General features: G+C 41.9%; 1 protein-coding gene across 6 annotated transcripts in view; it reads left to right on the top strand.

The window, feature by feature from the left end:
* Nucleotides 1–24,025, top strand: part of bnc2 (basonuclin 2) — a 592,281-nt gene that overhangs the window by 197,905 nt on the left and 370,351 nt on the right. For 2 of the 6 annotated variants that reach the window (XM_041186056.1, XM_041186054.1), the window contains exon 1: nt 8,839–8,975. The exons of the other annotated variants lie outside the window; for them this stretch is intronic. Coding sequence is in view for 1 of the 2 variants with exons in the window: in XM_041186054.1 (XP_041041988.1) it covers nt 8,973–8,975 (3 nt within the window). In the remaining variant the exon portion in view is untranslated. Of the gene's footprint in view, nt 1–8,838; nt 8,976–24,025 lie in introns of those variants that run through there. 6 annotated transcript variants of the gene reach the window in all.

The raw sequence follows: 24,025 nt of genomic DNA, 5'->3' as shown, positions 1-24,025 counted from the left end.
TATGGGCTTTGAAGGTCCTCATGGAACTCCCTCACATGTCAGATTGAATGTATGATTAATATTGGGCTTAGATACTGTTACCTTCTGGACACCACAGGATCACTTGGTGGATATTGTGCCGGGTGGTGAAAATGTTTGAGGGTTTAAATCCATAAAATAAATTTGGCTGGGGATTGCATGTCACGTGGGCCTGTCATTTCATTTTTGGGGCTTGGGCTAAGAATTGCAACCCAAAATGCTACATGGAAAGGCCCTGGTCCTTATTGTGAAAGTCCCACATGAAATGAGTTTTGAGTAGTTTCACTCTATTTCTCTCCACAGATACTACCTGACCTGCTGAGCATTTCCAGCATGATTTTGTTTTTATTTCAGATTTCCAGCATCCGCTGTATTTTACTTTTCTGTCGCTGGAATATGACAGCTGGCACAGGAAGTGAGGAAGATCCCAATGGTCCAGCTTCGGATGAGCTTCTGAGGTTGAGGCTGAAGATTTCTTCTGTGTTGCATATGTAGAAACATTAATGCATCCTTTAGAAACATGTTCACCTGGTACTGAGAGGAGGTTTGCCACAATTGTTAATGTAGAATGGGATTTTCCAATCCAAGATTAATTGGTGGCTTTTTATTTCTATCCCACAGTCACTTCTTTAATGTAGTTTTCTTTTAGATATTTTTCTCCAGCAATGTGCTTCAACACCCCCCTCCTATGTGCTCCTCCAATCCCACTTCAGCATCCCATCTAAATAGTCCCATCTCCTCGCTGATTGTGCCCATGATTTACTGTCTTTTACTCTTTATGTGAACCACCATAAATTTTCCCACTGCCTCTTAGCCTTCTTAATTTCCCCTTTTGCTTTCTCTTCAATTGTTTTCCCATTTTAGTTCTCACAGCTCTTTATATAGTACGTCTGTTTTGCTGCCTATGAGGATGATGGAAGCAGAGTAGATGAATGACTTCAAAAGGAAACTGGATTGACAGTTGAGAGTAAATTTGCAGGGATAGAGTGGGGGAACAGGACTGATTGGATTGGATTGTTCTACAGAGAGCTGGTTCTCACTTGATAGGCCGAATGGCCACCATCTGTGCTATAATGACTCTAGGAGCTTTACTGCATGTTCTTCCTGATCTGTGATGCTTCATCCTGACTTTAGGTGCCAACATTATTTTGTTCCTCAGCACTGTTATGACCAGGTGAGAAGGGGTAAACTGACTCCCCTTGATTCAACCTTCTTGGCTGGTCACAACAAAGGTTTAAGTTTATTTTTTTACGAGGATATACCTTTCCAAATCAGAATGTATTTAACTATTTAAGCTGTGAGTAATAAGGAACCAATCAAACAAGGTTTCCTTGAGTCAAAATCAAATTTATTCATTTAACCCTAAACCATAAACCCAACATCAAGCATTTCCTCATGCAGTCATTCATCAGAAACAAGGGGAGTTAGGGTCCAATTTTAAAAAGGTATAATATATGGTTAAGTGTCCTTTGATTGACTTTGAGGCATAGATTTTAAATGTTATGGCCAATTTCAGTTAACTGTTTTCTTGGATGCAGTCAGATGTAGAAGTTGCAATTATTACAAGATCTCAGTTGGCTGGTACAGTTGGCTTCTTCAACTGAGTGACACCCTTATTCCAAAAGTGAGAGAGGGAGAGAACGAACAGCCCTCAACTTGTACCAGTTAGTAATGAAGACCTGGGCATGCTATAGTGGCTGGGTTCTCCAAGCAGTTTAAAAACCATATCATCCAGCTGGCAGCCAGATGTTCCAATAATTTGAATGCTCCGACGAGAAGCAATAGAACTGTTTGGTGGGTAAAGGGGCCTGGTTGTAGTTTATGCTTTTGCTGCCACAGAGCTGAAGCTTGACGGGAAACAAATTGTATTCAGCTCCTGTGCAGGAGAGTTTATTAGGGCTTGTGGTACTGGGATTATATGGTGGCTCTTGCATTCTTTAGGAGCTATAACATTGACCAGCTATGACAGATGGGGCCAGGGTTTTGCATCTCATCAACTGCGATCTGTGCAAGTCCTGTGAGACCATGCTGGCCCACAAGGGGTGAGCTTCACCAGCCATAACAACTTTACCAGGGATGTTACACTTGCCCTATTCTTCGCAGGATGGAAAGCCTAGATGCTAACTGCTGATGACCTAGTGGAAGTTGTTGTCTGGTAGTTACACTGTAAAGTCTGCCTTCAGCATGACTTGAACAAAGGCAGACAGTGGCTTGGTTTATGCTGTCACACAGACTTTTTCATTAATGGACGAGCAATGATAAAAAGATATAAAATCAAATGATGTAAGATCTGTGGCCCTTTTAATGCACAGAGAAGGCCCATTCGTATACATGGCCTTTCTTAGTGACACTGTAACATACATTTTTTGCAGTAAAGTATATTGGGAATGAGTCAGCAATTCCGTTTTCCTCCACAAGTAATAATATTATATTTTATTACATTATTGGGATATTGTGGTAATCCTGAAAGGCTGAACAGCCATCTTGGATGAGAAAATGTTTTTCATCACACCCACGACATAACAGCAGTCTTTAGCAAGTGAGTTGTTGGACAATCACAAGGACATAGTCTGCATGAATCAGCTCATCCCTCAAGGAACTGTCAGTCTTACTCAGTGAATTGTCTCCCATCTTCGCCCAATTTCTCTCTTTGTTACTTCGCTCCCAAAGTCCATTCTTTGAGCCATCAGAGATCTCTGGCTCCCTCCAGTTGTGTCTTTTGTACATTCCTGATTTTCATCACTGCTCCATTGGTGAGCTTGTCTTAGCTGCCTGGGCCCTAAGTTCTGGAATTCCCTCCCTAAACTTCTCCCAATCTCCACCTTTCTTTCCCCCTTCAAGATGTTCCTTAAAACATCTCTGACACAACTTTTGGTCACCTTACCTATTATGTCCTTATGTGGCTCAGGGTCATGTTTTGTCTGCTAATACTCCTGTGAATTGTCTTGGGATGTTTTATTACAATGTTAAAGATGCTATATTAATGCAAGTTGTTGGTTATATGTGCTAATGTAGGCAATGAAAATGAACAACATGAATAAACAAGTGCTGATTCATATTTTTCCTGGGAATAAATTGCATGGTCCCTGTGCAATGGATAAATATGAAACCTTTCATGAGGTTATCAACAAACTAACTCTGAAACCCATGATCAATTCTTTGCAGGGATAGGGCAGAGCCAGCAGAATTGAAAATGATTGTCTTCCCCTCAAAAATATTCTTCTGTGAAAAATCTGGCAGAAAATTGCCTAGTGTTTCTCCCTTTTAATACTACATTGATTCACAATGTTTACAGTGTAGAAAATAATTAGAAGGCTTGTTTCAGAGCCTGTCGTTGATAAGGACACTAAATTATCCAACACATATAAGAGCACCATCTCATCACTAAGACAATATGCTGAAATTTATGCTTTGTACATTAACATCCATCTCACTTGAGCAAGTTGTGCTCATTTGAGTGTGGCATGTTCATTCTGTTCACAATTTAACATGCTTAGTAGCAACGGCAATTATTAACTAAGCTTAAGCTAGTTTTTTTTGTCAAAGTGCAGCCAGAGTTCCCTCATTGACAAAAGTCTATACCTTATATTTTATACCATATGGTCTGGGTTTTACTTTCTGAATAATGGTGAGGCTGTCGGCATTCACTGTTGAAATTGAGCAAATCAACAGCAACACCTGCATTTTGCACATTTGCAATTAAATGTGAGAATCCAGAGGTTGCTGTCCAAGTTATCCTGCTCCTTCACAGGTTCTGCAATAACAGTACCTCAGTGATAGACTCAGAATTCAAACACATGAAGGGTGTGGAGTTGTGGTACTTGCCTACTAAGCATGCCAGGGCTTGTGCATTTGGATATAAATGAAATTTTAACATTATGTATTTTTACATAATTATTATAGCCAAATAACCTATCTTGTTCTGAAAATTTGAATTTTGCAAGTATGGGGTCTCATTCCATGAGAATTTGAAATGTTGATGATTTTAAAAGATTCTTTTTTTAAATTTTTCTATGTCTCAATCCTATCATTTGTTCTTTATTTTACTTTCTGTGCATGATCAAAACCTGATTTATATTTCTTGCTTTATACATCCTGGTTTAGACTTTGCATGCCTCAGTGAGAATTCTTCAATCTGGTTGAAAAACCTTGCTATTTCCATCTGACTCTCACAGCACAGTGCCCACGACAGGAGATTTGTGGTGTATCAGACTCCCAATGATAGCAAGTTGCCACACGCAAGCCCATGAAAACTCTGGGCAGCTCGCTGCAAGGTGAACAATGAGTGCCATGCCTTCGTCACTGATCACACAATCAGGCTAATTATGTTTTTATTGCACACCTGTAAATACTTTGACAGACAGCACTTTTGTACAATAACCAGGGCTTGCATTTATATAGTGTCTTTCATGTTGCAAAATGGAGGGGCCGGTATTATCAAACAAAATGTGGCACTGAATTGTCATAACAAAATTTCTACATTTACTTATTCAGCCTAGGTGGAATGATTGATGTTTGACCTAAGCTTCAAACTGTGCAATACTTTAAATAATCTGGGCATCATCCAGGATGTCAGTAAGATTATATTAGTGTTGCTTCATGTCTTTAAAACATTTTAAGTGAATTTATGAACTGTGCAGCAGAGGCATGAAAATAAGATCTAAAAACTCCCTAAAGCTCATTGTTCTTCAGGCCAAACACCTTAAAGGTCTGTTGTCAACTCAGTGAATTTTTATTTTGTAATTCAGTAATTGGAGGATTCAATACCACAAGATTAGTACACTGATTATGCCTCTGGGACCAGATTTTAATCTAAACCAAACTTAATTGGATGCAAATCCCATTTTTCAACAATGACACCCTCACCTTACTGAACATAAAATGCATCAAATTGTTTGATAATTCCATAATTGCAGATTATGAAATATTTTTCACAATATCATTTCTTCAGAGAGTTAGAAAGATGTAAGATTCATATATTAACTAAGTGAACTCAGTGTCTATAGGAATCTTGGGCCTGCAAACTGGAAATTGCTAGTAGCTTTGAACCTTTTAGCATATTTGCTTCTATCCCTATTTCTTTTTCTCCTTTCAACTTTGCTAAAAGTTGAATCTTTCCCTCCAGGTAAAGGGAAAGGCAAGTGGGGAAAGACGTATAGGTAAATCTTGTCTTCTATTTGGTAATTGTTGCTGGTGGGCAGCTTAACTCCAGAGCTCACTGGAGAATGGTGTATGGAAATTGGTATCGACTATTCGCCCTAGTGGGTCTATGCTGGTATTTATGCTCCGCATGAGCCTTGTCCCACCCCTACTTCATCTCATCAAATCAGCATATCCTTCTATTCCTTTGTCCCTCATGTGCTCTCCCTCTTCCTTTTCGAGGCATCTACAATATTCAGCTCAGCCACACGATGTGGTAACTTGAGTTCCACATTCTCACATTCTCTGGGTTAAGAGGTTTCCGCTGAAGTACCTATTAGATGTATTAATGACTATTTTCTATTCATTAGTCACAATCTGTGTGACTGTGACAAAGGGAAGCTTTCCCTCTTCATCCTTTGAAGCCAGTCTGCAGCCTTTGACCACATCATCCTTCTCCAACAAGTCTCTACTATCATCTAGCTGGGTGGGACTGATTTCACTTGGTTTTATTCTTACCAATCTAATCACATACAATGGCTTTTCTTCCCACTCCCGCGCTGGTATCAATCCATGGTCTCCTCCTATTTTTTTTGTCTAAGTGCTGCCCCTCAGTGACATCATCTGAAAATACAGCACTAGATTCCACATGTATTCTGATGATATCCAGCTCTACCTCACCATCACCTCCCTGGACCCATCCACTGTCTTTAAATTCTCACACTGCTTATCCAATGTTCAGTGCTGGATGAGCAGAGATTTCCTCCAACTAAATGTCGGGAGGACTGAAGCCATTGTCTCTGGTCCCCACTTCAAATGCTGTTCCCTAGCTATCAACTTCATCCTTCTCCCTCGCATCTGTGTGAGGCTTTACCAGACTTGACAACATTTGATGCCAGGAAGAACCTCTGACTACATTTGTGCTGTCACTTTGGCTGCCTATTTCCACCAATGTAACATCACCCGGCTTGTCCCCTGCCTCAGCCCACCTGTTGCTGAAACCTCACCCATTCCTTTGTTACCTCCAGACTCGACTATTCAAACACTCATCCCACGCAGTGCCCTCCATAAACTTGAGATCATGAAAAACTCTGATGGGCCGTATCTTAAATCGCACAAAGTCCTGTACACACATCACCCCTTGTGCTTGCTGATCTAATTGGCTTCTGTTTAGGCAATTCCTTAATTGTAAAATTCTCATTGTCGTTTTCAAATCCTTCCATGGCCTCATCCCTCCCTATCTCTGTGACCTTCTCCAGCCCTACAACGATCTGAGTTCTCTGCACTCCGCTAATTCTGACCTCTTGAACACCCTCGATTTTTAATTGCTACACCATTGGCCACTCTGCCTTGAACTGCCCCTTTGAACTTTTTTTTTGTCAAGTTGCATTGGGCTTTCATTCTAATCTTTAATTAGATTGCTGCCTCTCACTAATCCAAAACCAGCCAGGAAGGAGGGGGAAGATGGAAGAGTGAGAAGGGAGAGTGGAGCTATTTGGATTTGAAGTAGGACTAGGCTGGAGCTCTGATGTTTCAATTGCTGGTGAAAATTAAGTGGAAGACTTCCGAGCAAACTCATCCACATGAGGAGGTCCAGGAGTCAGTAGAAAAAAAGCAACTTCCACTTTTTAAAAAAATATTCTTTCTTCTTTCATGCTTCATGTTAATGAACAGAAAAACTTGCACAGAATTTTTAAATATTAACACTTTACTCTCCGGTTTATATTTCCAAGATATTTTTGGGCAAAAACTGGGTCAGTGGAAATTAGACAGGTTCTGATGGCTATTCAGTAATGTTGTTTTCTGGACAAGAGGGGCTGGCCTTGTTAAAATGTCTGATCTGATGGTGTAGCATCTGAGTGGGTTTTGCGTTAGCAGTTAGTGCCTGGCATTCCTGTTGTAACAAAACCACTCTGGAGAATTCCTACTTTCTTCCTTAGAAAATGGACATTTCAGATGTGCAGGTTTGTGCAAACGTGCTACCCAATTATAGCTAAAGGAAGGTGTCCTCCCATATTTCTTCAAGAGGAATCTGTCTCATAAATCTGCACAGTTCAGAATGAGGCCATTTGGCCCATTTTATCAGGGCTGGCTCTTTGAAAGATCCAGCCCATTAACCCCATACCCGTTCCCTGTAGCCTTCAACACAACCTTCCTATCATGGGCTCACAGCAAAGGATTGGATGCTGTGTTGAAGGGAAGGTTGAGGATGGTTGTGAATTGTTGCAGAAAACAGGGAAATATGAAACATCTAACAGCGCAACCCTACTCTGCACAATCCTGGACAACTGGCACATTAGTCTATCCCCTAACTCTGAGGGTGGTGAAAGTTTGGAATTCTCTACCCCAGAGGGCTGTGGAAGCTCAATCATTGAGCATGTTCAAGACAGAGATCGATAGATTTCTGGATACTAATGACATCAAGGGATATGGAGATAGTGAGGAAAATGGCGCAGAGGTATATGATCAGCCATGATCTAACTGAATGGTCTACTCATGCTCCTATCTTTCTAGCAGCAAGCTGAATCCAGGGATTGGGCCCACTGAAACAGAACAGTTTTATGGCAATGTACACACTGTGTAATGATTTAGTTTCTTCTGACATTCATTTGATAACATCCAGCATTACACACTAAAAGGAAGTTCCATCCTTCCTCTCATCCCCAGAAGTCAAAGCAAGGTTGATGGGATAATATTTACATAAGCAGCTGCCATCCAAAACCACCGGTAAAAGGATACATGGGAAAGAATTGTGGGTTTGCATACGTATGTATGTGTTTGGTCATTGTGCACTAGTGTGTGTACATGTTTGTGTGCAGGTGCTTCTGTATATAAATACATCTCTACCTCTTGCACACCTTATTCCACTGAATTTAACTGGATTTAAATTTTACTTTCTATATTTTTTCTGGTTCTGTTCTTAGTTGCTGGAGCTGAAAGTTTTCATGACTGGTGGAAGTTTCTTTCTGAGTTGCTGGAGTATCTGTGTGCTTACTGGGCACATAATTAAAATATTTACAGAAAACAGTAGCAGGGTGGGGGTGCCTGAAGAGTTAACCAAATAACTGGAAGCCAGCTCGTACAGTAGTTTCCTACAGTAGCTTGTTCTGAAGTCTGGTCACTCTGAACTGTTGTGACTCTTAACTTCTGTCTGCAGTAATGAAGTCTGTGTGTAAGTGACACATATATCACAATTCTGTCACAACCCTGAAGCAGGGCAAAGTTCAGTGAAAGGAGCTGAGTCTAGCTGCAGGAGGTCAAGGGAGACAGGAATGTTTCTGTGAGCTGATTTCTGGTCAGAGTGAGCACGGTGCAGAGGCTCCTTGGCAGTGTTTAATGGCAGGATGATGTAGTCTGTTGTGACTTACTGCATTCCATTCAGGTTAAACTAGGGAAATGGCATTGTGTTAAAATTCCAAACCGCATGAATGTTTTATTGCCACAAGTGCGCTCAGTTCTCGAGGGACGAGGGGAGGTGGGGGGAAGACAGTTCAGGAACTGCCAGCAGAATACTTCCTTGGAAAATGTTACCATTGGTGCGAGAGGCTGATTTGCTGTGACAGTCACTTTAGGAGGATTTCACATTGCTGAACTGTGGCTGTTTAAAATTTCGCAGTTGAGACAATTAACTGTTGAAGGAAATATGACGATCCGCATGTAAGGGGCTGGGAGGTGGGGAGAAGGAATGTGCCAGAGTGGAGCAGAGTTGCCTGTTTGTCAAAATGCCAGAAGGCCTAAAGCTGTTTTTGCAGTCTGCTACAGGCCGCGAGTGATCTGTTAACTGTGTACAACTGACTGGGAGGCCACTGCAGCTCATGGTACTGTATGTTACCGCTATACTCCTTCATACCTCCTCTCTCTCTCTCCCTCCACCCCCCCACCCCCCCGTTCTCTCCTTAAAGGCGGCAATAAGATAGCAAAATTGAAAAGCGCATGAAGGATTTTAAGGGCAGTGCTAAATGAATCCCGCTCAATTATTTATTAGATACATTGTTGAATAAAGTAATGGGGCTGGTTTAATAGAGAAAAAAGTTTGATTTGGGTTGATTGGAGATCTGCTTGCTGTTAGCTGCGGCAGATTGCAGTGAAACTGTTTCAGTGACGGTGGGAGAATGGATTATTTCAAGATGCATTTTTGGTTTAAGGTGTGTTGTGATCATGAAGTTTCCTGTCTCTCTCTCTCTCTGTGTAAATGAAACCTCAGCTTCAGTAAGTTTGTTAAACTGGTGTCACTTTGCGAGTCGTTTGAAATTGCCGCAACGTCCTCTTACTCCCACGCGTTCTGTAGAATTATTTCCCAGCCCCCTTTCTGACTGATTTTTCACCTGGCGCTGGGGTTAACGCATCGCGAGTCGCAGCCTTCACCTTGGCGGTGGCCGTCAGCTATTCGGCCACGGGAGGCAGCGTAGTTTGCTGGTGCTGATCCTCGACCTTGGGCGTTTCTCACGGATCCCAGCCGGGCTTTGGCCAGTTCCCTGGATAGCAAGGGGGCTTTTAAAAAATGGCATATATATATATATTATATATCATTCTCAGCCACAATGTGTAACTAATGGGCAAATCCGATTATCTTGTTCAACCACAAGCAAAATATTGGCCCAGAATTTCTCCTGGAGAGGGGCATCTCGGGATAGGCCCTGTTAGTTAAACTTTCTCTTGCGCCCTTGAGCTCCAACAGCTTTTGCCCTTTAACTTGCTGGGAGTGGGGGCTTATAAGACGAGGGCGACGGGCACATAACTGAGGAAAATGAATTAGAGGCAATTCAGGCACAGGCAGGTAAATAAAGAGCAGGAAAGAAGGATTAGATTAAAAGGGAGAGAACAAAGACTAGAAAAGCAAGATTTTTAAAAAATCTAATAGCAATTTACAACTTGTAGGAATGAGATCCCACTGTTTACATTGTTATCTCTCTGGGTCAGAGAGGCTGAGCAGCATTGCAGGAACATTAATCTTTTTGTTAAAAGTTTAAAAGACTCATTAAGCTGTTATGTACCAGCCCTAACTTTCTATGATGAGTTTAGTGGGCATTTAATGAGAAAATGCAGCAACTTGTGCCAATTTGCAATTCAAGGGGAATCTCTCTCTTTCGCTGTAAGATGCTGATGCTGTACCCATTAAAACACAGTGTGCAGCATTAAACCTGGCTATGCGAGTGGAAATAAATCCAGAATTGCCACTTCTTGAGTCCCAACTTTGTTTGAAGATTGTAGCTCTGTCTCAGCCAGCACTGTTGCTAATGAGGCAGCAGCAACATGCAGGCCAGGCAATGATATGTTGTGGGGCTGGGTAGATCAGGCAAATGTTCTTTGTATGTTGTAAGGAGATTGGCCACAGGCTCGGATTGTGTTTGTGACTGCTTATCTTGCCAGGGTTTCATGTTATTGCACCATTTTCTTCATGTGTGTGATTTTTAAGACTAATGCAATGCATGTTTCTTGTCTATGCGTGGAACTGGCTGGTTTTGAGGCAGTGACTGATTCTGCTCCTATACTTTTATTGCAATCAAACTTAATCTCATTGTACAAGTGTGAAATGGTACAACAGGACGTGATTCTGGGGAGCAGCGTCCTATGCCCAGAGAAAGCCCAAGAAAGGTTGGGCCAAAAATGTCAGGCTATTTTTCAGGCATCATGGGTGGCTGCTGAAAGCAATAACCTACATTTATATAGCACCTTTTTAACGTAGTAAAACATCCCAAGTTGTTTGACGGGGGCGCTACCAAACTAAACTTGACACTAAAGCACATGATGAGATATTAGGTTAGATCACCAAATATTTGGTGAAAGAGGAAGGTTTTAAGGCACATCTTCATTTAGAAGAGAGGTGGAGGGGTTTATAGAGGAAATTCCAGAGCTAAGGGCTCAGGCAGCTGAAGGTACGTGCAAATATATTGGAAGTGATGGAAATCAGAAATCAGTAAGAGGCCAGAATTGGAGGAGTACAGAGATTTCATAAAAATTCATTTGGTGCCAGGAGGAGCCTCTCTTCTCCCCATACCACCACCACCACCCCCCCCCCCCCCCCCCCCCCCCCCCCCCCCCACCGGTTCCCCTGTCGTCGCTTCTCCCCCTTTTCTATGTTGCCTCCTTCCTCATTCTCCCAGGATGGCACCAAAGGGCCCATTCTGGGAATGGCAGACGGTTTGTAATTGGCTACCTCAGTCTCCATTTGCCAGTATCATTCCTTGGACCCGGTATACAGTCTGAAAATTGGCATTGTCGAATTTTGAGACAATTGTGTTTTATAATCAAAACACTCAATAAAATCATTAAATTGCCAAACTTTGCAATGTAAGTGAGATTACAGAAAAAGGATCAGATTTTCATTGAGCTTCGAAGACTCCACAAACCCATAAAATGACAAGCGGGATCTGGATGTGGAAGTCCTGCCCCCATTTCCAACAGATCCAATTTTTTGCCAGTAGGGGAAAGGAGGCAGGATATAATTCACACAGGAGGGAACCCTGAACTTTGCAGGGCCATTTCAACTTGGTACTGAGTTCAAACAGATCCCATTTTGTCTGTTGCCAGGGCCTTAACCCGCAGTGTAAGAGTTACAAATTGATGGAGAAAACATAAATTCTCTTGAAGGCAGATAAGGACTATTTAACTGCCATGAACTGAAGTGTTTTTAAATCCCCTGCACTTTAAACTTTAAATAAAAACTAGTTGCAGCTGTCAGTGAATTTATTTTAAAAGTTGAACTGTTTTAATTGACAGCCCAGCTGGTGTAGCATCTGTTTGAGCAGTTTCTATAAAGTTCTTTGTTGACATTTCCCTAAGGGCTATTCATAATGAATGCTTGGCTGAGGTTCAAAAGCTACAATTATCTGAGGGTTTGGAGTTCACAGTTTGATTTGGCATGAGGGTTCATGGGAGATAGGTGGGGAGCATGAATTGGCATGGGTGCTATGAGGAGTCATGGAGGTTGGGTGTGGGTTGAGGGGGTGGGAGGGGTGAGGCTAGAGGGCCTAAAATCTTATAAAATAACTGGGGCCAACTCCCAGAGAACCAAGGCAGGCTGTCTATCCAGCCCGCTTCAGCACTTGCCCCCCCCCCCCCCCGGCCCCAATGTCTTCCTAGCACCTGCTTCCAGGGTCAGGGAATCTGACTTCATTCTGCATCCAATCTCCCTCACCCCCACTGCTCTGGGGAGCATAAATCTCACAATTTGGGGCACTTTTCAATGAGGCATGTTTGGCAAGTCAGGAAATTTCTCAACTCTAGCCACCTGCCTCAGCAGCCAAAGTCCAGCCCACAGCATTTCTTCTTCATACAAAAGGACTCCATGAGTACAATTTTCAACACAAATCCTTTGAGAATTTGATCCCTTTCAAATGATCCCAATGAGGTGATGCTACCTCTTTAAATTGGACCAACAGTGAAACGATTGTGCAGTTTTTCAGATGCTAACAAACTTTTTTTCTATCTCTGCCTGTACTGGGCCCTATTTACTGGGGCCTACTGTAGTTATTGTATCTATTAAGAAGTATCTTCTATTGCTGATGAAGCGTCAATTTTATCAAGGGAGGCATTCGTACAGTTCCACCTGCCTTTGAATAGCAGGCTTGATGGGCCGAATGGCCTACTGCTCCTATTTTCTATGTTTCTATGTTTACCTCTAGCATCATACAGAGCAGAAGGAGGCCATTCGGTCCATCATGTTTGTACCAGCTCTATTTCCATTTAGTCCCACTGTCTGTGTTTTTTACCTCCATAGGCCTGCAATTTTCTCCCCTTTAAGTATTTATCCAATTTCCTTTTAAAAAAAAAATAATTGAATTTGCTTCCACCACCCTTTCAGGCAGTGCCTTCCAAATCTTAACAATCCACTGAGTATCAAATGAAGAAATTCTCTTCATCTCCCCTCTTCTTCTTTTACCATTTATCTTAAATCTGTGTCCTCTGTTTACTGATCCTCCTGCCAGTGGAAACAATTTCTGACTTGGCCACATGTCCATCGCCCCATTGATGGCCATGCCTTCAGCCCTTTTGTCTGAGATGATGCCATTCCTTCTCTGAACCCCTCTGTCTCTCCGCTCCCTCATCAGTTAATTCCTTCCGTGAAACCTCACTTTTCAAACAAACATTTGTAAGCTCTCTTGTGGCTCAGGATCCATTTTCTGCCTTTTAAAGGAGCCTCCCTATGTGTTATTCTGTATAAATGCTGTTGTTATACAGTTAATTATTCTGCTGGAAATCGCTTGTTATTCCCTCATCGCCATCATGAGCTGCTGGTTGTGGACAGTCCGGGAGCAGATATTTGAAATACAGTTTCTCCTTGTGGCATTTGTGAAGCTTTATTTTGGTTACGTTGTTAATAGGAACCCTCCTCATTCCTATTTGTGATGTTGCAATAAGGGGGTGCTCCACACAAACAGTTTATAACCTTTATTATAAATTGTGACCAATTTTGATGGGGGTGGGGGGAGCTGGATATCCTCCCTTTAAGAACCAAGAACATTTTTGTGTTTGTAAGTATTCAAAATATTTCAGATGAAATGATAGACTCCTGAAATTAAATTTCTACCAGGCGTTTATTAAGACCCATTAATGTCTGTCACATATAATCACTTAACTTCCTGCACCTTTATTTTTTGGAGCATTTTTTAAAAAATCATGTTCAACCTTCCTCACAATTATGATGAAAAGGTTTATGGGGTCATAAACTTAATGACCAATTGAGTGTGAAGCAGAACCTATTTTATGAGCGACCTGCAAAATATGGCGTGCGCACTAGACCCTGTGGCCACAGTAATTGTTGCACAGACTATTATTGTTAAGGGGTCATTTGCCTTTTATTTTTTGATTGTCTGAATTCAAAGGCTATTAAAACATCAGCTGCTAAAAGGAGAGGGATTCTACTCATGTCATGTTGTGTCTGCTCCACATTAACTAGGCAGGATTATGGTGATCAAGCCCTGTTGTCTTTAGGTTAGGGTTTGCAGCTCCATCAGTGTAGTAGTGCTGCTCGTTCACTAGGTACTGGTCACATTGCAGATTCTGGTCTTAGTCAGCTCCTGTGGAGTGTAATAGTGTGTCAGCAATGGCTCAGTGGGTAGTACTTCTTGTATGTTCAGTAGGTCTCACTAAGAGGCCTTGAGTCTTGTATGGTTTAATATTAAATGTTTATTGATAACACATAACTATATACATATATACAGAGTATAGCCAAAGATATGAGCTAACTCCATTCTTGCTTCTACACAGGCCTCTGTCCACTTTACAACTCTCTCCCTAGTCCCAGGTCATATGTCTCTTTACATCACATTATGGGCAGTACTGTTTCCCAGTCCCATATTAACTCTTCTTATGCCAGATAATCCTTATGCTACAGTACTCTCACCTCCTGAGTCAGATGTTCATGGGTTCAAACCCCACTCCAAAGACATGAGAACATAAATCTACATTGATGCTCCAGTTCTGCACTGAGGGAGTGCTGCAATGTTGGAGTTACTGTCTTTTTGAGACTTAAAACTGAGGCTTCACCTGCTGCCTCTCAGGTGGATATAAAAGATGCCATTGCACTATTTTGAATGAGCAGGTGCCCTGACCAGTGTTTATCCTTCAATCACAAAAAACAGATTAACTGGTCATTATTACAGTTCTGTATGGGATCTTGCTGTATACATATTGGCTTCTGCATTTCCTATATTACAACTAATCACACTTCAGAAATACCTTGTTAGTAGTAATGGGCTTTGGGATTTGCTGAGTTGTGAAAGGAGCTATAGAAACACAAGCCTTTCCTTCTGGATGGAGAAAAATGGTATCATCTGTGGGGTATGTAGTGATCAAAGGGGCATAATTATAAAATGAGAGCCAGGCCATTCAGGGGTGATGTCAGGAAGCACTTCTTCACACACGGGGGAGTGGAAATCTGGAACTCTCTTCCCCCAAAAAGCTATTGATACTGGGGGAGTCTATCAAAACCATGATTTAGATTTTCGTTGGCTAAGAGTATTGAATAAAGTTTACAGATCCAAGCCAGATAGCAGATACCGATCAGCCATGACCTAATTGAATGGTGGGACTGGCTTGAGGGCTGAATGGCCTCTTCCTGTTCTTTTGTTCCTATTCAATTTCTACAGCAAACAGAAAATGCCAACACTCGGCATGTTTGGAGAGAACAGAGAATGAAAGGTTTCACAGTATGGACTCTTCACCAGACTTGCTCCATATTTAAATGCTTGTACATATTAAGAGTTACCAACCCTGTGGGACTAGCTGGGAGTTTCCTGGAGTTGAAGATCCCAATCCAAGACATGGCTGGTGGCAAAAACCCAGGAAACAGCAGCTTTTTCAAATTTTCCTTCAATTCTTCAGCTTTTTGTAAAAAAAATGGAGGTGGGGGAAAAAGTTTTTTTGACTGGAAGTTAAGAATCATCTAATTGTCTGTTTGCTTTTCATTTGGTTGTGGGAAAGCTAAGTGTCAGGGGAGTGGTCACCCAACATATCCATCCAATGGTGAGAATGTGGGGTGGGGCAATTGGAGATCACGAGATACAATCTCCAGGAATATGTCCAACTGGAGTTGGTAACCCAAGCACATGTGCACTGTTCTGAAAGATGGTTACCATTTAATATTAACAGAGATAAAGAAAGATTTGGATTTCTCTGGTGCCTTTCACAACCTCAATGTCCCAAAGTGTCTTAGCCAATGAAGTATCACTATTGTAATGTAGGCAACCAATTTGCACACAGCAAGCTCCCACCTGCAGCAGTGTGATACACATCAGCTAATCTGTTTTAGTGCTGTTGGAGAGCTGTGTGTGTCTCTGCTAAGATTCAGTTGATTCAAATTGATGTTAAAGCTGTTCTCCCAGTCATCCAAAGGACTTTTAAATCTGGCTCTGTGTCGGCCTGCTGTTCCATTGAATTGTATTTTGCAGTGTGCAATGTTTGCTTTACATTGTGCGCAGTAAGAGATGATTTAGAGTGAGCACTAATGAAAGTTTTATGGAGTACATCTCAGGGGGTGATCTAGAATGTGGATCTAGCTAGTGAACACTGCAGGGAATAATGAAGGTTTCTGTTGGGGAGTGTCTTACATTGTACAGTGCAGAAGAGGAATGTTTTATATTGTGCTGCAGGATATTCCAGGAATGGCCAATATTCCAGAATTCTATCTGCATTGGCAACAATCTGAAAAATGCATCTTGCTCCTTGCTGTTGTAGTTGATAAAAGGGAAGGACAGACTCCTCTCTGAGAATAGCTTTATTCTGTATGTTTGGAGAGAGCAGCAGCCTCATGTCTCTTTACACTGGTGCTACAGTCAACTTTCACCTGAATGACATTTAGAGGCAACAGTTTCTCAGTGAGAGAGGGGGGGAAATACCTGTTTTAGATTGGGGGGTGTGGGGGTAGGAAAGGAAAAGACTTATGTTTCTATAGCACCTTTCATCACTACAGGACACATCAACACCTTGCAGGCAATGAAGTACTTTATAACAGTGGAACACCGTTCAAAAACGTAGAAAACGTGACAGCCAATTTGCACACGGCAAGCTCCCACAAACAGCAATGTGATAATGACCAGATCATCTGCTTTTCTAATGAAAAAGTGGTACGCCTGAGAATTGGGAGCAAATTAGAACCCAGAAAAGGGGGACCAAGAAATTGATTAAGAAAGGGAAAGGAGAATATGAATGCAAACTAGCGAGGAACATGAAGGCTGTAAAAGTTTCTTTAAGTATGTGAAAAGAAAAAGATTAGTTAGGGCAAATGTGGGCCCATTACAGGTGGAGACAGGAGAATTTATAATGGAGAACTGGGAAATGGTGGAGAAACTAAACAGTTACTTTGTGTCTTTCTTCACTGAAGAAGATACAGAAAACCTCCCAGAAATACTAGGCGACCAGGGACTTGTGAAACTGAGGAACTAAAAGAAATTAGTATTAGTAAAGGTGAAGTAGCTGAAAGGTTAACTGGATTGAAGGGTGATAAATCCCCTGGACCAGATGAGCTTCATACCAGAGTGATGAAGGAGGTGGCTAAAGAGATAATGGATGCATTGGTGGTTATCTTTCGAAATTCTATAGATTCTGGAAAGTTTCCTGCAGACTGGAAGAGGGAGCATGGAGAACTGCAGACCTGCTAGTTTGATGTAAGCAGTCGGGAAAATGTTAGAATCTATTATAAACATTTAGAAAAGAATGGTAAAATTGGGCAGAGCCAACATGGATTTATGAAAGGGAAATCATGCCTGACAAACCTGAATTCTTTGAGGATGCTTTACTTGTAGTATTGATAAAGGAGAACCAGTGGATGTGGCATATTTGGATTTTCAGAAGTCTTTTGATAAGGTCCTACACAGGAGGTTAGTAAATAAAATTAGAGCTCATGGGATTGGGGACAAAATGCTAATATGGATTGAGAATTGGTTAACAGACAGAAAGCAGAGAGTAGGAACAAACAGATTATTCTTAGGTTGGCAGGCTGTTACTAGTGGGGTACTGCAAGGATCAGTGCTTGGTCCATAGCTGTTCACAATTGATAGAAATTATTTGGATGTGGGATCCAATTGTAATATTTCCATATTTGCTGATGACACCAAACTGGGTGGGAACGTAAATTGAGAAGGATGCAAGGAGGCTTCAAGAGGACTTGGACAGGCTAAGTGAATAAGTTACAACATGACAGATGGAATATACTGTGAATAAATGTGAAGTTATTCACTTTGGCAGAAAAAACAGAAAGGCAGAATATTTCTTAAATGGTGAGAGGTTGGGAAGTGTTGGTGTCCAAAGGGACCTGGATGTCCTTGCTCGAGGCACAAAAAGTTAGCATGCAGGTGCAACAAGCAATTATGAAGGCAAATGGTATGTTGGCCTTCATCATAAGGGAATTTGAGTGCAGGGTAAAGATGTCTTGCTGCAATTGTGAACAGTCTTGGTGAGACCTCACTTGGAGTATTGTGTTCAGTTTTGGTCTCCTTATCTAAGGAAGGATGTACTTGGCATAGGGGGAGTGCAACGGGGGTTCACCAGACTGATTGGGATGGTGGGATTGCCTTATGAGGAGAAATTGAGGAGACTGGGTCTGTATTTCCTAGAGTTTCGAAGAATGAGTGGGTGAAGAAACTTAAAACATGAATACAAAATGGGACAGAGTGGATGTAGATAAGATGTTTCCCCTGGCTGGTGAGTCTAAAACCAGGGGACATAACCTCAGGATAAGGGGTAGGCCATTTAAGACTGAGATGAGGAGGAGTTTCTTCACTCAGAGGATGGTGAACCTTTGGAATTCTGTACCCCAGAGGGCTGTGGAGGATCGATCATTGAGCATGTACAAGACAGAAATCAATGGATTTCTCGAAACTTATGACCTTTATAGGATATGGAGATAGCACGGGAAAGTGGTATTGAAGTAGATGATCAGCCATATTCTAATTGAATAGCAGAACAAGCTTGGCTGCCTGACTGGCCTAGTCCTGTTCCATGTTCCTATGTTGGCTGAGGGATAAATGTTGGTCAGGATACTGGAGACAGCTCCCCTGCTCATCTTCCAAATATTGTCACAGAATCTTTATACTCATTTGGAAAGGTCAGATAGAGCCTCAGTTTAAAGTGCTGACCCTCTGACAGTGCAGCAATCCCTCAGTACTAACCCTCCGACAGTGCAGCACTCCCTCAGTACTAACCCTCTGACGGTGCAGTACTCCCTCTACTGACCCTCCAACGGTGCAGTACTCCCTCTACTGACCCTTCGAAGGTGCAGCACTACCTCAGTACTGACCCTCTGACAGTGCAGTGCTACCTCAGTACTGACCCTCTGACAGTGCAGTGCTCCCGCAGTACTGACCATTTGATAGTGCAGTGTTCCCTCAGTATTGAACGTCTGACCGTGCAGTGTTCCCTCAGTACTGACCCTCTGTCAGTTCAGTGCTCCCTCAGTACTGACCCTCCAACAATGCAGCGCTCTCTCATTACTGACCCTCCGACAATGCAGTGCTCCCTCATTACTGACCCTCCGACAATGCAGTGCTCCCTCGTTACTGACCCTCCAACAATGCAGCGCTCCCTCATTACTGACCCTCCACAAATGCAGCGCTCCCTCAGTACTGAATGTCCGTCAGTGCAGTGCTCCCTCACGGCTGTTTGTCTCCGGAGCCGGACTTGAATCCACTACCGTTTAACTCTGAGGCAAGAGCGATATTGACTTACTGTGACTAGCAATGTGATCAACAGGTACTAGACTGTGACTGTTGAAGAAGTGCACCGACACTGGGCTGTGTCAGAGATTTTGATTGCTTTACCTTTATTTTGTGCACTGATGTCTAGCTCTATTTGACTGATGACAATTTATAATCAACAGGAGGAATGTCTTGAGAGAAATGGCAGCCTTCCAAGGGAGGACAGAGAACTTCTCGCTATAATTTACCACAGGGTTACATCTTAATAGTGTTATTTGTTGAATTAATTCAAGGAAGCCATTATGGTAACATGCTCTCAGTCACTGAAGTCCTGGTGTAAATTTCCATAAAATTTAAATGAGGTGTTTCCTGTAATTAATGAACATTTACTGCTGTTCTCTGCTCTGAATTGTAATTAACTGTGATCACGCGTGTTTAGTGATGACAGTGCTTCTATAATGATTTGACAAGCTGGTGAGATTTTGTCAGGTTACAAACAACCTACAGCACATGGCAGAGGTGTCCGGCTGGTTAGCAGAGAAAACTAGGATGGTGAGGTACACAAGTGATTTGCATGGATTACTGCACAGAGTAAATGTCTTTATTTGTGCGTTTTGTTGACCTAACTTGATTGTATTAAGACAATTTGCATCCCCTTCCTAATTTATCTCCACATAGAATCATACAGTATAGGAGAGGCCATTCACCCCATCGTGTATGTGCTGGCTCTTTGTAAGAGTTATCCAAACAGTTCCACTCCCCCTGCCCTTCCCAATGACGCTGCAAATTTCCCCCTTTTGGCTATTTATCCAATTCCCTTTTGAAGGTTTTTATTATTCTGCTTCCACCGCCCCTTCAGGCAGCGCATTCCAGATTGCCACAACTCATTGTGTAAAAGAAATGTCTCCTCATCTCCCCCCGGTTTGTTTACCAATTATCTTCAATCTGTGCCCTCTGGTTATCATTCTTTCTGCCACTGGAAACATTTATCCTTATTTACTCTATCAAAACATTTCATAATGTTGAAAACCTCTATTAAAACGCCCCTTAACATTCTCTGCGCTTTATAGGACAATCTCATTTTCTCTGGTCTCTCTCATACCTGAGGCCCCTCATCCTTGAACATGGATCTGATTTATGCACTGTTGGACTGTGTGTGTTGAACTGTTGGACCATGTGTGTCAATGCACACACTGAAATGCAGGACATGGTGTTGGTTCAGTATATATTTTACATACAAGTGAAGAGAGATCAGTTGTTCCAAGCAATCCTGGGGTTTAGAAAGAATTTTGTATGAGATATGCTCAGAGACAGTAAGGAAGTATTTAAAATAGGTTCAAGTCCCACTCCAGAGACTTGAGCACATCGCCTAGGCTGACACTCTCAGTGCAGTACTGGAGGAAGCTACACTGTTGGAGGTGCTGTCTTTTGGATGAAATGTTAAACCAAGGCTCTTCCTGCTCTCTGAGTAGGATGTTAAAGGTCCCACAGTTACTACTGGAAGAAGGGCAGGGAAGCTCTCCCAGGTGTACTGATCAATATTTATTCCCCACCCAGCATCACTAAAAACATTATCTGGTCATTATCCCAAGGCTGTTTGTGGGAGCTTGCTGTGCGCAAATGGGCTGCTGCATTTCGTACAATACAACAGTGACTGCACTTCAAAAGTACTTCATTTGTAAACCCTTTTGGACTGCCCTGAGTCTGAGGCTGTGAAAGAAGATAGAAATGCAAGTATTTAAGATACTCGTTAAGGAGGAGCCACAAAGTCTAATTAAAACCTGAGGTCATTCACTAAGGCCTTCAATTTCTATAGCATCTTTTCCTGGCTTCAGAACATCCTAGAGCATTTCACAGTGTATATTCAAATAAACTCAGGAAGCAGTCCAGATCAAAAACTGAAATCTGTATGATTTACTGTCCAGGAGCCTATATCAATCATTCTGCTTTTTGTGTATCACTATCTCCTAGCATCCTGTGAAACACAAGTTGCTATTTTCTACTGTTTTGTATCAGCCTTTCAGAGACACACAAACATACGAATTATGAGCAGGAGTCGGCCAATCGGCCCGTTGAGCCTGCTTCACCATTCAATAAGATCATGGCTGATCTGATTGTAACCTTAACCCTATATTCCAGCCATGCCCGATAACCTTGTTAATCAAGAATCTATCTAGCTCTGCCTTAAAAATATTCAAAGACTGCCATTTGAGGAAGAGGACTCACGACCCTCAGAAAAAAACTCTCCTCATCTCTGTTTTAAATGAGCGATCCCTTATTTTTAACATATTGGCATGGATAGTTCTAGAGTGTCCCACAAGAGGAAACATCCTCTCCACATTCACCCTCTCAAGACTGCTCAGGATATTAAGAGGTGGCTTGGTTGGTGACTTGATTGAAAGCTTTACTCTTCTAAATTCCAGTGGATACAAGCCTAACTTGTCCAACCTTCCCTCATAAGACAGCCTGCCCATTCCTGCTATTAGTCTAGTAAACCTTCTCTGAACTACTTCTAATGCATTTACATCTGTCCTTAAATAACAAGACCAGTACTGGACACAATACTCCAGATGTGGTCTCACCAATGCCCTGTACAACTGTAGCATAATCTCCCTACTTTTGTAATCAATTCCCCTCACAATAAACGATAACATTCTATTAGCTTTCCTAATTACCTGCTGTACCTGCACACTAACCTTTTGTGATTCATTCACTAGGACAGCCAGATCCCTCTGAATCTGAGCTCTGTAATCTCTCACCATTTAGATAATTAAGCTTTTTATTCTTGCTGCCAAAATGAATAATTTCACATTTGCCCACATTATACTCCATTTGTCAGATCTTTGCCCACTCACTTAACCTACCTATGTCACCTTATGACCTCTTTACAATTTATTTTCCTTCCTATTTTGTGTCGTCAGCAAATTTAGCCACCATTTCTTCGGTCCCTTCATCCAAGTCATTTAAATAAATTGTAAAAGTTGAGGACCAGCATTGATCCCTTTGGCACACCACTCATCACATCCTGCCAGCTAGAAAAAGACCCACTTATACTAACTCTCTGCTTCCCATTAGCTAGTCAATCTTCTATCCATGCCAATATGTTACTCCCTCCACCATGATCTTTAAGTTTCCGCAATGACTTTGATGTGGCACCTTATCAAATGCCTTCTAAGTACAGCACATCCACTGGTTCCCCTTTATCCACAGCACATGTGACTCTTTCAAAATTTATTGGAGCTGCGAGCTGACAAGAGCCTGGATCCTGATGGACTTCATCCTAGGGTCTTAAAAGAAGTGTCTAGTGAGATAGTTGATGCATTGGTTTTAATTTTTCAAAACTCCTGAGGTTCGGGGAAGGTCCTATTAGATTGGAAGATAGCAAATATAACTCCATTATTCAAAAAGGGAGGGAGACAGAAAGTGGGAAACTACAGGCCAGTTAGTATAACATCTGTCAAAGGGAAAATGTTAGAAGCTATTAAAGAAGCTCTAGCAGGGCACTTGGAAAAGCTCAAGGTCATCAGGCAGAGTCAACATAGTTTTGTGAAAGGAAAGTCATGTTTAACCAACTTATTGGAGTTCTTTGAAGAAGTAACATGTGCTGTGGATAAAGAGAGACCAGTAGATGTACTGTACTTAGATTTCCAGAAGGCATTTGATAAAGTGGCACATTAAAGGTTATTGCGGAATATAAAATTTCATGGTATGGGGGTAACATATTGGCATGGATAGAAGATTGGCTGGCTAATAGGAAGCAGAGAGTAGGCATAAATGGGTCTTTTTCAGATTGGCAAGATGTAATGAGTGGTGTGCCACAGGGACCAATGCTGGGACCTCAACTGTTTACAATTTATATAAATGACTTGAACAAAGGGATTGAAGGGATGGATGCCAAATTTGCTGATGGCAGAAAGATAGGTAGGAAAGTAACAAAAACAGAAAATACTGGAAAAACCCAGCAGATCTGACAGCATCTGTGGAGAGAGAAGCAGTTGATGTTTTGAATCCGTATGACCCTTATCTTAGGTAGAAAAGTAAGTTGTGAAGAGGACATAAGGAAGCTACAAACAGATATAGATAGGTTAAGTGAGTGGGCAAAGATCTGACAGGTGGGGTATAATGTGGGAAAATGTGAAAGTGCCCATTTTGACAGGAAAAGTAAAAGAGAAACATATTATCTAAATGGTGAGAGATTGCAGAACTCGAGGTATAGTGGTATTGTCGCTGGACTAGTATTCCAGAGACCCAGGGTAATGCACTGGGGATCTGGGGTTCGAATCCCACCACAGCAGATGATGAAATTTGAATTCAATAAAAACCTGGAATTAAATGTCTAATGATGACCATGAAACTATTGCCGATTGTTATAAAAACCCATCCGGTTCACTAATGCCCCTTAGGGAGGGAAATCTGCCGTCCTTACCTGGTCTGGCCTACGTGCAACTCCAGACCCACAGCAATGTAGTTGACACTTAAATGCCCTCTGTGAAGGGAATTAGGGATGGGCAATAAATGTTAGGCATTGAAGCACAAATCCCCTGAATGAATAATAAAAAAAATGGTGTAGAGGGGTCCAGGTGCCCTAGTGCATGAATCACAAAAAGCTACTATGCAAGTCCAGCAAGTAATTAGGAAAGTTAATAGAATTTTATTATTTATTGCAAGGGAAATTGAATACAAAAGTAGGGAGGTTATGCTTCGGTTGTGCAGGGCACCAGTGAGACTGCAAT

The sequence above is a fragment of the Carcharodon carcharias genome, chromosome 4, assembly GCF_017639515.1.
Source record: "Carcharodon carcharias isolate sCarCar2 chromosome 4, sCarCar2.pri, whole genome shotgun sequence".
NCBI lineage: Eukaryota > Metazoa > Chordata > Chondrichthyes > Lamniformes > Lamnidae > Carcharodon > Carcharodon carcharias.
The sequence above is the reverse complement of the archived record's forward strand: the minus strand, read 5'-3'. Positions and strand labels throughout refer to the sequence as shown.